Source organism: Eucyclogobius newberryi, unplaced genomic scaffold, assembly GCF_026437365.1.
Source record: "Eucyclogobius newberryi isolate DKJ021-1_F unplaced genomic scaffold, fEucNew1.0.hap1 SCAF_21, whole genome shotgun sequence".
Lineage (NCBI taxonomy): Eukaryota > Metazoa > Chordata > Actinopteri > Gobiiformes > Gobiidae > Eucyclogobius > Eucyclogobius newberryi.
Window position 1 is genome coordinate 23,022 of NW_027315846.1, and position 11,979 is coordinate 35,000.

An 11,979-nucleotide genomic window follows, 5' to 3' on the forward strand; every position below is an offset into this window, starting at 1 on the left:
TGCAAAAGGAGGAGGTGCAAAAGGAGAAGGTGCAAAAGGAGGAGGTGCAAAAGGAGGAGGTGCAAAAGGAGAAGGTGCAAAAGGAGAAGGTGCGAAAGGAGGAGGGGCAAAAAGAGGAGGTGCAAAAGGAGGAGGTGCAAAAGGAGAAGGTGCAAAAGGAGAAGGTGCGAAAGGAGGAGGGGCAAAAAGAGGAGGTGCAAAAGGAGGAGGTGCAAAAGGAGAAGGTGCGAAAGGAGGAGGGGCAAAAAGAGGAGGTGCAAAAGGAGAAGTGGCAAAAGGAGGAGGTGCAAAAGGAGGAGGTGTGAGAGACCTGCTCCGGACCTGAGCGTTTCCTCACAAACACGCTGCAAAGACGTGGCCCGCTCTTGAGTGTTCATCAGCCGCTCTGAGCGTCGAATGGCTGAGCGGCAAGCACGTATGCAAGGGGGAGGAGCCTAAGGGAGGAGCCTGAGGGAGAGGCCTGAGGGAGAGGCCTGAGGGAGAGGCCTGAGGGAGAGGCCTGAGGGAGGGGCCTGAGGGAGGAGCCTGAGGGAGGAGCCTGAGGGAGAGGCCTGAGGGAGGGGCCTGAGGGAGGGGCCTGTGGGAGGGGCCTGAGGGAGGAGCCTGTGGGAGGGGCCTGAGGGAGGGGCCTGAGGGAGGGGCCTGAGGGAGGAGCCTGAGGGAGGAGCCTGAGGGAGAGGCCTGAGGGAGGGGCCTGAGGGAGGGGCCTGTGGGAGGGGCCTGAGGAGGAGCCTGTGGGAGGGGCCTGAGGGAGGGGCCTGAGGGAGGGGCCTGAGGGAGGGGCCTGAGGGAGGGGCCTGAGGGAGGAGCCTGTGGGAGGGGCCTGCGTCCTGCTGACGTCATCGACATTGATCCGAGAATCTAAATAAATGTGTGACTCGTGATTGTTCTCGTACAATAAACGCGTAAACATCGTGCGGTGCAGAAGATTGCTGCTCTCTGATTGGTTCTCTGTCTGAATCCAAGGCGCACGATTGGCCGGTGGCGTTTGGCTGAAAGTTGATGAGGAATAAGTGTGAATTTGGTGAAAAGAGTGGCACAAAACACATGTGTGAAAAGGACTAAATGAAGAGGAAGTGCCAGGGCCCGAAGCACTTCTCTTTTCACTCTTTCAAAATAAAGGTCATCGGTTTAAGGTGCTTGTTCTTCCTGTGCAGGTGGAGCTGACATGTTGGTGCTTGTTCTTCCTGTGCAGGTGGAGCTGACATGTTGGTGCTTGTTCTTCCTGTGCAGGTGGAGCTGACGTGTTGGTGCTTGTTCTTCCTGTGCAGGTGGAGCTGACGTGTTGGTGCTTGTTCTTCCTGTGCAGGTGGAGCTGACGTGTTGGTGCTTGTTCTTCCTGTGCAGGTGGAGCTGACGTGTTGGTGCTTGTTCTTCCTGTGCAGGTGGAGCTGACGTGTTGGTGCTTGTTCTTCCTGTGCAGGTGGAGCTGACGTGTTGGTGCTTGTTCTTCCTGTGCAGGTGGAGCTGACGTGTTGGTGCTTGTTCTTCCTGTGCAGGTGGAGCTGACGTGTTGGTGCTTGTTCTTCCTGTGCAGGTGGAGCTGACGTGTTGGTGCTTGTTCTTCCTGTGCAGGTGGAGCTGACGTGTTGGTGCTTGTTCTTCCTGTGCAGGTGGAGCTGACGTGTTGGTGCTTGTTCTTCTTGTGCAGGTGGAGCTGACGTGTTGGTGCTTGTTCTTACTGTGCAGGTGGAGCTGACGTGTTGGTGCTTGTTCTTCCTGTGCAGGTGGAGCTGACGTGTTGGTGCTTGTTCTTCCTGTGCAGGTGGAGCTGACGGGCAGCAGCTCCTTCGACTACATCCACCCTGGAGACCATGTGGAGATGGCGGAGCAGTTGGGGATGAAGCTTCCTCCGGGTCGAGGTCTTTCTCTTCAGACGAGTGTCCACGACGACGCCGCCTCTTCGGCCTCGTCTTCCTCACACTCCGACTCCCCAGAACCAGGTGCAGCTTCCTCTCCTCTTCTTCTCTCCTTCCTCTTCTCCTCTTCCTCTTCTATCCTTCCTCTTCTTCTCCTCTTCTTCTTCTCCTCTTCTTCTTCTCCTCTTCTTCTTCTCTCCTTCCTCTTCTCCTCTTCCTCTTCTCCTCTTCTTCTCCTCTTCCTCTTCTTTCCTTCCTCTTCCTCTTGTCTCCTTCCTCATCCCCTCTTCCTCTCCTTCCTCATCCTCTTCTCTCCTTCACCTCATCCTCTCCTTCCTCATCCTCTTCTCTCCTTCCCCTCTTCCTCTCCTTCCTCATCCTCTTCTCTCCTTCCCCTCTTCCTCTTCTCCTCTTCCTATTCTCTCCTTCCTCTTCCTCTTATCTCCTTCCTCTTCTCCTCTTCCTCTTCTCCTCTTCCTCTTCCTCTTCTCTCCCCCCTCCCCCTGCCTCCTCCCCCTCTCTGGTCCACTTGTAATTAGCTGCAGTGTTTGCTCAGACTCTGACGGACTTCGGCTTGTGTTTAATTTTCCAATGAACTTTTCAATATTTTACATCAAATTAACGTCGACCTCGTCACGGACGCGACAAACACCCGGACTCGCCGTAATTAGACCTGTTTGGTTTAGTCCTGGTTTAGTCCCCGATCAGTCCTGGTTTAGTCCTGCTTTAGTCCTGCTTTAGACCTGCTTTAGACCTGCTTTAGACCTGCTTTAGTCCTGCTTTAGACCTGCTTTAGACCTGCTTTAGTCCTGCTTTAGACCTGCTTTAGTCCTGCTTTAGTCCTGCTTTAGACCTGCTTTAGACCTGCTTTAGTCCTGCTTTAGACCTGCTTTAGTCCTGGTTTATACCTGGTTTAGTCCTGCTTTAGACCTGCTTTAGACCTGCTTTAGTCCTGCTTTAGACCTGCTTTAGTCCTGCTTTAGTCCTGCTTTAGACCTGCTTTAGACCTGCTTTAGTCCTGCTTTAGACCTGCTTTAGTCCTGGTTTATACCTGGTTTAGTCCTGCTTTAGACCTGCTTTAGACCTGCTTTAGTCCTGCTTTAGACCTGGTTTAGTCCTGGTTTAGACCTGGTTTAGTCCTGGTTTATACCTGCTTTAGTCCTGCTTTAGACCTGCTTTAGTCCTGGTTTAGACCTGCTTTAGTCCTGCTTTAGTCCTGTTTTAGACCTGCTTTAGTCCTGCTTTAGTCCTGCTTTAGTCCTGTTTTAGACCTGCTTTAGTCTTTTGTGCTCTCGTCCTCTTGACTTCGCAGCTGTAAATTGATCTGGACTTTCATCTGATTTTTAAGAATCATTTTCATAACTCGAGTGGTTTAAACTCTGCGGCGGATTCGACCTTGAATCTGATCGTTTTGAAATCGCTTCGTCTCATCTTAAAAAACATGACGCAATCCACAAAGTCAAAGAGAAAAACCTCCCACAGAGAAGGAAACAAAACCAGACCTAAACCAGGTCTAAACCAGGACTAAACCAGGTCTAAACCAGGACTAAACCAGAAATAAACCAGGTCTAAACCAGGTCTAAACCAGGTCTAAACCAGGACTAAACCAGGTCTAAACCAGGACTAAACCAGGTCTAAACCAGGACTAAACCAGGTCTAAACCAGGTCTAAACCAGGACTAAACCAGGTATAAACCAGGACTAAACCAGGTCTAAACCAGGTCTAAACCAGGACTAAACCAGGTCTAAACCAGGTCTAAACCAGGACTAAACCAGGACTAAACCAGGACTAAACCAGGTCTAAACCAGGTATAAACCAGGACTAAACCAGGTATAAACCAGGACTAAACCAGGTCTAAACCAGGACTAAACCAGGTCTAAACCAGGACTAAACCAGGTATAAACCAGGACTAAACCAGGTCTAAACCAGGTCTAAACCAGGTCTAAACCAGGACTAAACCAGGTCTAAACCAGGACTAAACCAGGTCTAAACCAGGACTAAACCAGGACTAAACCAGGACTAAACCACATCTAAACCAGGTATAAACCAGGACTAAACCAGGTCTAAACCAGGACTAAACCAGGACTAAACCAGGTCTAAACCAGGTCTAAACCAGGACTAAATCTTTTACGTCTTTAGCTTTCACGTTCTTTCCTGATTGGACTCTTTAACCTTCATCATTTCAGGCTCAGAAGTGAAACCTGTTGAAAGAGTTTGCGATGTCGTCATGGTGACGCTCCACGCTGCGTTCAAACACTCGGAGCTCGCGCTGCGTTAAAGTGTCAGTCAAAATGTGACTTTATTCACTTTAGAATCAAACTTAACCTCTGCGTTTGAGTCTCTCTGTCTCCACATCGCTCTGAAAGTAAAAGTACTTTACACAGAGAGAACGAGGAAGAACAACTGAACCAGTTTGAATCCTGGTCTGGACCTAGTCCCAGGTCTAGACCAACGGACAAATATGAATATAGTTTAGTCCTGGTTTAGACATGGTTTAGACCTTGTTTAGACCTGGTTTAGACCTGGTTTAGTCCTGGTTTAGTCCTGGTTTAGTCCTGGTTTAGTCCTGGTTTAGACCTGGTTTAGACCTGTTTTAGTCCTGGTTTAGTCCTGGTTTATCCTGGTTTAGTCCTGGTTTAGTCCTGGTTTAGACCTGGTTTAGACCTGGTTTAGACCTGGTTTAGTCCTGGTTTAGTCCTGGTTTAGTCCTGGTTTAGACCTGGTTTAGACCTGGTTTAGTCCTGGTTTAGACCTGGTTTAGACCTGGTTTAGACCTGGTTTAGACCTGGTTTAGTCCTGGTTTAGACCTGGTTTAGTCCTGGTTTAGACCTGGTTTAGTCCTGGTTTAGAGCTGGTTTAGACCTGATTTAGACCTGGTTTAGTCCTGGTTTAGTCCTGGTTTATCCTGGTTTAGTCCTGGTTTAGACCTGGTTTAGTCCTGGTTTAGACCTGGTTTAGTCCTGGTTTAGACCTGGTTTAGTCCTGGTTTAGAGCTGGTTTAGACCTGGTTTAGACCTGGTTTAGTCCTGGTTTAGTCCTGGTTTAGTCCTGGTTTAGACCTGGTTTAGTCCTGGTTTAGTCCTGGTTTAGACCTGGTTTAGACCTGGTTTAGTCCTGGTTTAGTCCTGGTTTAGACCTGGTTTAGACCTGGTTTAGTCCTGGTTTAGTCCTGGTCTTTGGGCAGGTGTTGGATTAATCCATATTAATGCACGTTTCAGACTAAATGAATATTAATCTTTAGTTTTCTCTCGTTTAAACTGCTCCTTATTTCCCTCATTAAAACACTGAACGCTTTATTTATCCACATTTAGAGCTGTTTGGTTTCTGCGGCGACTCAAACGCTCGATAATAGAAGACATTTCTCATAATTACATCGTTTACGGCTCAAAGTCGTCAGAGTCAAAGCCGGAGCTGGAAAACGTTTGACACTTTCACGCCGCAAACGAGAAAAGAGTTTTAGACTCATTTTAGGACAAACAAGTGACTCTTTTTACTTCAAACTCATAAATAAATAATAAAGACGTAAATAACACCTAAAATAAACAATAAATCACTGAAGATTGAAAAATGATCCTTATTTTCCAGGTGAAAGTGATTCAAAGTTCGACTGATACAGACTTGAATATGTGTTTATGTAACTCCTTGCTAATGCTAATGCTAATGCTATTGCTAAAGCTATTGCTAAAGCTATTGCTAACCCTGCACCACCTGAACCGTTGACGTTTAAAGCTCTGTTTTGACTAACGGACGATTCAGTCGATTGTTTCTGTCGTTGGCGTCAGAAACAATCGAATGACGTGTTTCACTGCCACGTTTTACTTCCTCAGACACAGGAAGTGCCGAGCTCCGACCGTAGCTCGTCTCCCTCGCCTCCCTCGTCTCCCCCTCATCTCCCCCTCATCTCCCCCTCGTCTCCCTCGCCTCCCTCGCCTCCCTCGCCTCCCTCGTCTCCCCCTCATCTCCCCCTCATCTCCCCCTCGTCTCCCTCGCCTCCCTCGCCTCCCTCGCCTCCCTCGTCTCCCCCTCATCTCCCCCTCATCTCCCCCTCGTCTCCCTCGCCTCCCTCGCCTCCCTCGCCTCCCTCGCCTCCCTCGCCTCCCTCGTCTCCCTCGTCTCCCCCTCATCTCCCCCTCATCTCCCCCTCGTCTCCCTCGCCTCCCTCGTCTCCCTCGCCTCCCTCGTCTCCCTCGTCTCCCTCGCCTCCCTCGCCTCCCTCGCCTCCCTCGTCTCCCTCGTCTCCCCCTCATCTCCCCCTCATCTCCCCCTCGTCTCCCTCGCCTCCCTCGTCTCCCTCGCCTCCCTCGTCTCCCCCTCGTCTCCCTCGCCGCCCTCGTCTCCCTCGTCTCCCTCGCCTCCCTCGTCTCCCTCGTCTCCCTCGCCTCCCTCGTCTCCCTCGCCTCCCTCGTCTCCCTTGTCTCCCTCGCCTCCCTCGCCTCCCTCGCCTCCCTCGTCTCCCTCGTCTCCCCCTCATCTCCCCCTCATCTCCCCCTCGTCTCCCTCGCCTCCCTCGTCTCCCTCGCCTCCCTCGTCTCCCTCGTCTCCCTCGCCTCCCTCGTCTCCCTCGCCTCCCTCGTCTCCCTCGCCTCCCTCGCCTCCCTCGTCTCCCTCGTCTCCCTCGCCTCCCTCGTCTCCCTCGTCTCCCTCGCCTCCCTCGTCTCCCTCGTCTCCCTCGCCTCCCTCGTCTCCCTCGTCTCCCCCTCATCTCCCCCTCGCCTCCCTCGTCTCCCTCGCCTCCCTCGCCTCCCTCGCCTCCCTCGTCTCCCCCTCGTCTCCCCCTCGTCTCCCTCGCCTCCCTCGTCTCCCTCGCCTCCCTCGTCTCCCTCGCCTCCCTCGTCTCCCTCGCCTCCCTCGCCTCCCTCGCCTCCCTCGCCTCCCTCGCCTCCCTCGTCTCCCTCGTCTCCCCCTCATCTCCCCCTCATCTCCCCCTCGTCTCCCTCGCCTCCCTCGTCTCCCTCGCCTCCCTCGTCTCCCTCGCCTCCCTCGTCTCCCTCGCCTCCCTCGCCTCCCTCGTCTCCCTCGTCTCCCTCGCCTCCCTCGTCTCCCTCGCCTCCCTCGTCTCCCTCGTCTCCCTCGCCTCCCTCGCCTCCCTCGTCTCCCTCGTCTCCCTCGCCTCCCTCGTCTCCCTCGTCTCCCTCGCCTCCCTCGTCTCCCTCGTCTCCCTCGCCTCCCTCGTCTCCCTCGTCTCCCCCTCATCTCCCCCTCGCCTCCCTCGTCTCCCTCGCCTCCCTCGCCTCCCTCGCCTCCCTCGTCTCCCCCTCGTCTCCCCCTCGTCTCCCTCGCCTCCCTCGTCTCCCTCGCCTCCCTCGTCTCCCTCGCCTCCCTCGTCTCCCTCGCCTCCCTCGCCTCCCTCGCCTCCCTCGTCTCCCTCGTCTCCCCCTCATCTCCCCCTCATCTCCCCCTCGTCTCCCTCGCCTCCCTCGTCTCCCTCGCCTCCTTCGTCTCCCTCGCCTCCCTCGTCTCCCTCGCCTCCCTCGTCTCCCTCGCCTCCCTCGCCTCCCTCGTCTCCCTCGTCTCCCTCGCCTCCCTCGTCTCCCTCGTCTCCCTCGCCTCCCTCGTCTCCCTCGTCTCCCTCGCCTCCCTCGTCTCCCTCGTCTCCCCCTCATCTCCCCCTCGCCTCCCTCGTCTCCCTCGCCTCCCTCGCCTCCCTCGCCTCCCTCGTCTCCCTCGTCTCCCTCGCCTCCCTCGTCTCCCTCGTCTCCCTCGCCTCCCTCGTCTCCCTCGTCTCCCTCGCCTCCCTCGTCTCCCTCGTCTCCCTCGTCTCCCCCTCATCTCCCCCTCGCCTCCCTCGTCTCCCTCGCCTCCCTCGCCTCCCTCGTCTCCCCCTCGTCTCCCCCTCGTCTCCCCCTCATCTCCCCCTCGTCTCCCTCGCCTCCCTCGTCTCCCTCGCCTCCCTCGTCTCCCTCGTCTCCCTCGCCTCCCTCGTCTCCCTCGCCTCCCTCGTCTCCCTCGCCTCCCTCGTCTCCCTCGCCTCCCTCGTCTCCCTCGCCTCCCTCGTCTCCCTCGTCTCCCTCGCCTCCCTCGTCTCCCTCGTCTCCCTCGCCTCCCTCGTCTCCCTCGTCTCCCTCGCCTCCCTCGTCTCCCTCGTCTCCCCCTCATCTCCCCCTCGCCTCCCTCGTCTCCCTCGCCTCCCTCGCCTCCCTCGCCTCCCTCGTCTCCCCCTCGTCTCCCCCTCGTCTCCCTCGCCTCCCTCGTCTCCCTCGCCTCCCTCGTCTCCCTCGCCTCCCTCGTCTCCCTCGCCTCCCTCGCCTCCCTCGCCTCCCTCGTCTCCCTCGTCTCCCCCTCATCTCCCCCTCGTCTCCCTCGCCTCCCTCGTCTCCCTCGCCTCCCTCGTCTCCCTCGCCTCCCTCGTCTCCCTCGCCTCCCTCGCCTCCCTCGTCTCCCTCGTCTCCCTCGCCTCCCTCGTCTCCCTCGCCTCCCTCGTCTCCCTCGTCTCCCTCGCCTCCCTCGCCTCCCTCGTCTCCCTCGTCTCCCTCGCCTCCCTCGTCTCCCTCGTCTCCCCCTCATCTCCCCCTCGCCTCCCTCGTCTCCCTCGCCTCCCTCGCCTCCCTCGCCTCCCTCGTCTTCCCCTCGTCTCCCCCTCGTCTCCCTCGCCTCCCTCGTCTCCCTCGCCTCCCTCGTCTCCCTCGCCTCCCTCGTCTCCCTCGCCTCCCTCGCCTCCCTCGCCTCCCTCGCCTCCCTCGCCTCCCTCGCCTCCCTCGTCTCCCTCGTCTCCCCCTCATCTCCCCCTCATCTCCCCCTCGTCTCCCTCGCCTCCCTCGTCTCCCTCGCCTCCCTCGTCTCCCTCGCCTCCCTCGTCTCCCTCGCCTCCCTCGTCTCCCTCGTCTCCCTCGCCTCCCTCGTCTCCCTCGTCTCCCTCGCCTCCCTCGTCTCCCTCGTCTCCCCCTCATCTCCCCCTCGCCTCCCTCGTCTCCCTCGCCTCCCTCGCCTCCCTCGCCTCCCTCGTCTCCCCCTCGTCTCCCCCTCGTCTCCCTCGCCTCCCTCGTCTCCCTCGCCTCCCTCGTCTCCCTCGCCTCCCTCGTCTCCCTCGCCTCCCTCGCCTCCCTCGCCTCCCTCGCCTCCCTCGCCTCCCTCGTCTCCCTCGTCTCCCCCTCATCTCCCCCTCATCTCCCCCTCGTCTCCCTCGCCTCCCTCGTCTCCCTCGCCTCCCTCGTCTCCCTCGCCTCCCTCGTCTCCCTCGCCTCCCTCGCCTCCCTCGTCTCCCTCGTCTCCCTCGCCTCCCTCGTCTCCCTCGTCTCCCTCGCCTCCCTCGTCTCCCTCGTCTCCCTCGCCTCCCTCGTCTCCCTCGTCTCCCCCTCATCTCCCCCTCGCCTCCCTCGTCTCCCTCGCCTCCCTCGCCTCCCTCGCCTCCCTCGTCTCCCCCTCGTCTCCCCCGTCTCCCTCGTCTTAGTGCGACTTACGCTCGTCTCGTTGGCGTGAGAAGCTCAAAGTGAACGGTTTGGATCAAACGAGACGTCGTCTTTGATGAGACACAAGTCGAGGCTGAAGTCGTCTCAGGATCGTCTGGGAAACGGATTTGAGAGAATCCGGAGGAGAACAGTCCGGAGATAATTCTGCTTTTTACGCCTTTTGAGTCGTCGTTTCAGGCCAAGTTAGAGCGTCAGTAATCCTCCTGATCCAGATGCCCTCCCGCCCGCGTCACATGCCCTCTCAGATGTTCAGAGTTCTATAGTTCTATAGTTCTATAGTTCTATAGTTCAGAGTTCATAGTTCTATAGTTCAGAGTTCTAGAGTTCAGAATTCTATAGTTCTAGAGTTCTAGAGTTCTAGAGTTCTAGAGTTCTAGAGTTCAGAGTTCTAGAGTTATAGAGTTCATAGTTCTATAGTTCTATAGTTCTATAGTTCAGAATTCTAGAGTTCATAGTTCTATAGTTCAGAGTTCTAGAGTTCATAGTTCTATAGTTCAGAGTTCTAGAGTTCATAGTTCTATAGTTCTATAGTTCTATAGTTCAGAGTTCTAGAGTTCATAGTTCTATAGTTCAGAGTTCTAGAGTTCATAGTTCTATAGTTCAGAGTTCTAGAGTTCATAGTTCTATAGTTCAGAGTTCTATAGTTCATAGTTCTATAGTTCAGAGTTCTATACTTCATAGTTCTAGAGTTCAGAGTTCTATACTTCATAGTTCTATAGTTCAGAGTTCTATACTTCATAGTTCTAGAGTTCAGAGTTCTATACTTCATAGTTCTATAGTTCAGAGTTCTATACTTCATAGTTCTAGAGTTCAGAGTTCTAGAATTCATAGTTCATAGTTCTATAGTTTTATAGTTCAGAGTTCTAGAGTTCATAGTTCTAGAGTTCTAGAGTTCATAGTTCTATGGTTCTATAGTTCTATACTTCATAGTTATATACTTCATAGTTCTATACTTCATAGTTCTATAGTTCTATACTTCATAGTTCTATAGTTATATAGACAGTGTTTTGCCTCCAGGTTTGAGCTGTTTCTCCAACACTTTACATCGAGTTATGAAGAAACGAGACACATTTTTACAACAAACATGTGACTTTAAGCTCCGCCTCCTGGACAGACACACTTTCCCATTCTTCGCATGTGACTTTAAGCTCCGCCTCCGGGACAGACACACTTTCCCATTCTTCACATGTGACTTGAAGCTCCGCCTCCTGGACAGACACACTTTCCCATTCTTCACATGTGACTTGAAGCTCCGCCTCCTGGACAGACACACTTTCCCATTCTTCACATGTGACTTGAAGCTCCGCCTCCTGGACAGACACACTTTCCCATTCTTCACATGTGACTTGAAGCTCCGCCTCCTGGACAGACACACTTTCCCATTCTTCACATGTGACTTGAAGCTCCGCCTCCTGGACAGACACACTTTCCCATTCTTCACATGTGACTTGAAGCTCCGCCTCCTGGACAGACACACTTTCCCATTCTTCACATGTGACTTGAAGCTCCGCCTCCTGGACAGACACACTTTCCCATTCTTCACATGTGACTTGAAGCTCCGCCTCCTGGACAGACACACTTTCCCATTCTTCACATGTGACTTGAAGCTCCGCCTCCGGGACAGACACACTTTCCCATTCTTCATCTGTCACAAGAGGAGCTTCTGTTTCACACTTAAATATATTTCATGTATTTGTGTTTGTCCAGATTAAAAATGCACAATAATAGAAGATGATATGATTTAATTTGTATCAAGTTTTAAATTAAATAAAATGTGTGTCAAGTTTCAGAGCTTTAAAAGATGTGAAGAACAGAACATAGAGTCTTTAGAGTCTTTAAGAGAAACTCTGAGATGAGACTTTGATACTGCCGTCGAAGGGCGTCGCTCTCTCTCTCTCTCCCTCGTCTCGTTCTTCTCTCTCTTTTTTCTCTCTCTTGTCTCTGAGGTTTCGCTCCTGTTTGACAATTGAAGGACAAACGTGTTATTAAACTCATGTATGTTTCAGAGGACAAAGAGTCTCTGAAGACAGACGAGAGAGAGAGGGAGACTAAACCAGGTCTAAACCAGGACTAAACCAGGTCTAAACCCGGTCTAAACCAGGTCTAAACCAGGACTAAACCAGGTCTAAACCCGGTCTAAACCAGGTCTAAACCAGGACTAAACCAGGTCTAAATCAGGACTAAACCAGGTCTAAATCAGGACTAAATCAGGACTAAACCAGGCTTAAAGCAGGCCTAACTAGCCCCGCCTCCCTCCTCCGGGGGCGGGGTGGGGGGTGGGGTCTCTGGTGAACAGCCGTTTTGATCAGAGCTGATTCGTGTTGACAAGCTCTAATCTGAAAAAGCCAAAGAAGGAATTAATATGCAAATGTCCTGCGCTTTAGAGGAACGACGTCCTTGAAGTGAAAGAAAAGAACAAACGCCACAGACGGAGGACGAGAGAGAGAGAGAGAGAGAGAGAGAGAGAGAGAGGGAGGGGAGGGGGGGAAGGTGTAGAGGAGAAGAGAAAGAAACATGCACAGATGTATTTGAGAAGGAGAAGAGGGAGAGAGGAAGAGAAGAGGAGTGGAAGAGAAGAGGAGGAGGAGGGCAAGAGGAGGAGGAGGGCAAGAGGAGGAGGGAGTAACAGATGGAGAAAGAGTGAAGAGGAGAGAGAGAACTCCAGGATGTTCACCTTCTAAAAGTAACTAGGAATATTTCATTTCAAAAGTACT

General features: G+C 53.9%; 1 protein-coding gene across 1 annotated transcript in view; it reads left to right on the plus strand.

Moving 5' to 3' along the window:
- The first annotated feature begins 396 nt into the window (after nucleotides 1-396).
- Nucleotides 397-11,979, plus strand: part of npas3 (neuronal PAS domain protein 3) — a 56,162-nt gene continuing 44,579 nt past the window's right edge. The window contains exons 1-6 of the mRNA XM_072458237.1: nucleotides 397-415; nucleotides 1,158-1,208; nucleotides 1,310-1,360; nucleotides 1,462-1,512; nucleotides 1,576-1,626; nucleotides 1,728-1,943. Coding sequence (XP_072314338.1) covers nucleotides 397-415; nucleotides 1,158-1,208; nucleotides 1,310-1,360; nucleotides 1,462-1,512; nucleotides 1,576-1,626; nucleotides 1,728-1,943 — 439 coding nt within the window. The remainder of the gene's footprint in view (nucleotides 416-1,157; nucleotides 1,209-1,309; nucleotides 1,361-1,461; nucleotides 1,513-1,575; nucleotides 1,627-1,727; nucleotides 1,944-11,979) is intronic.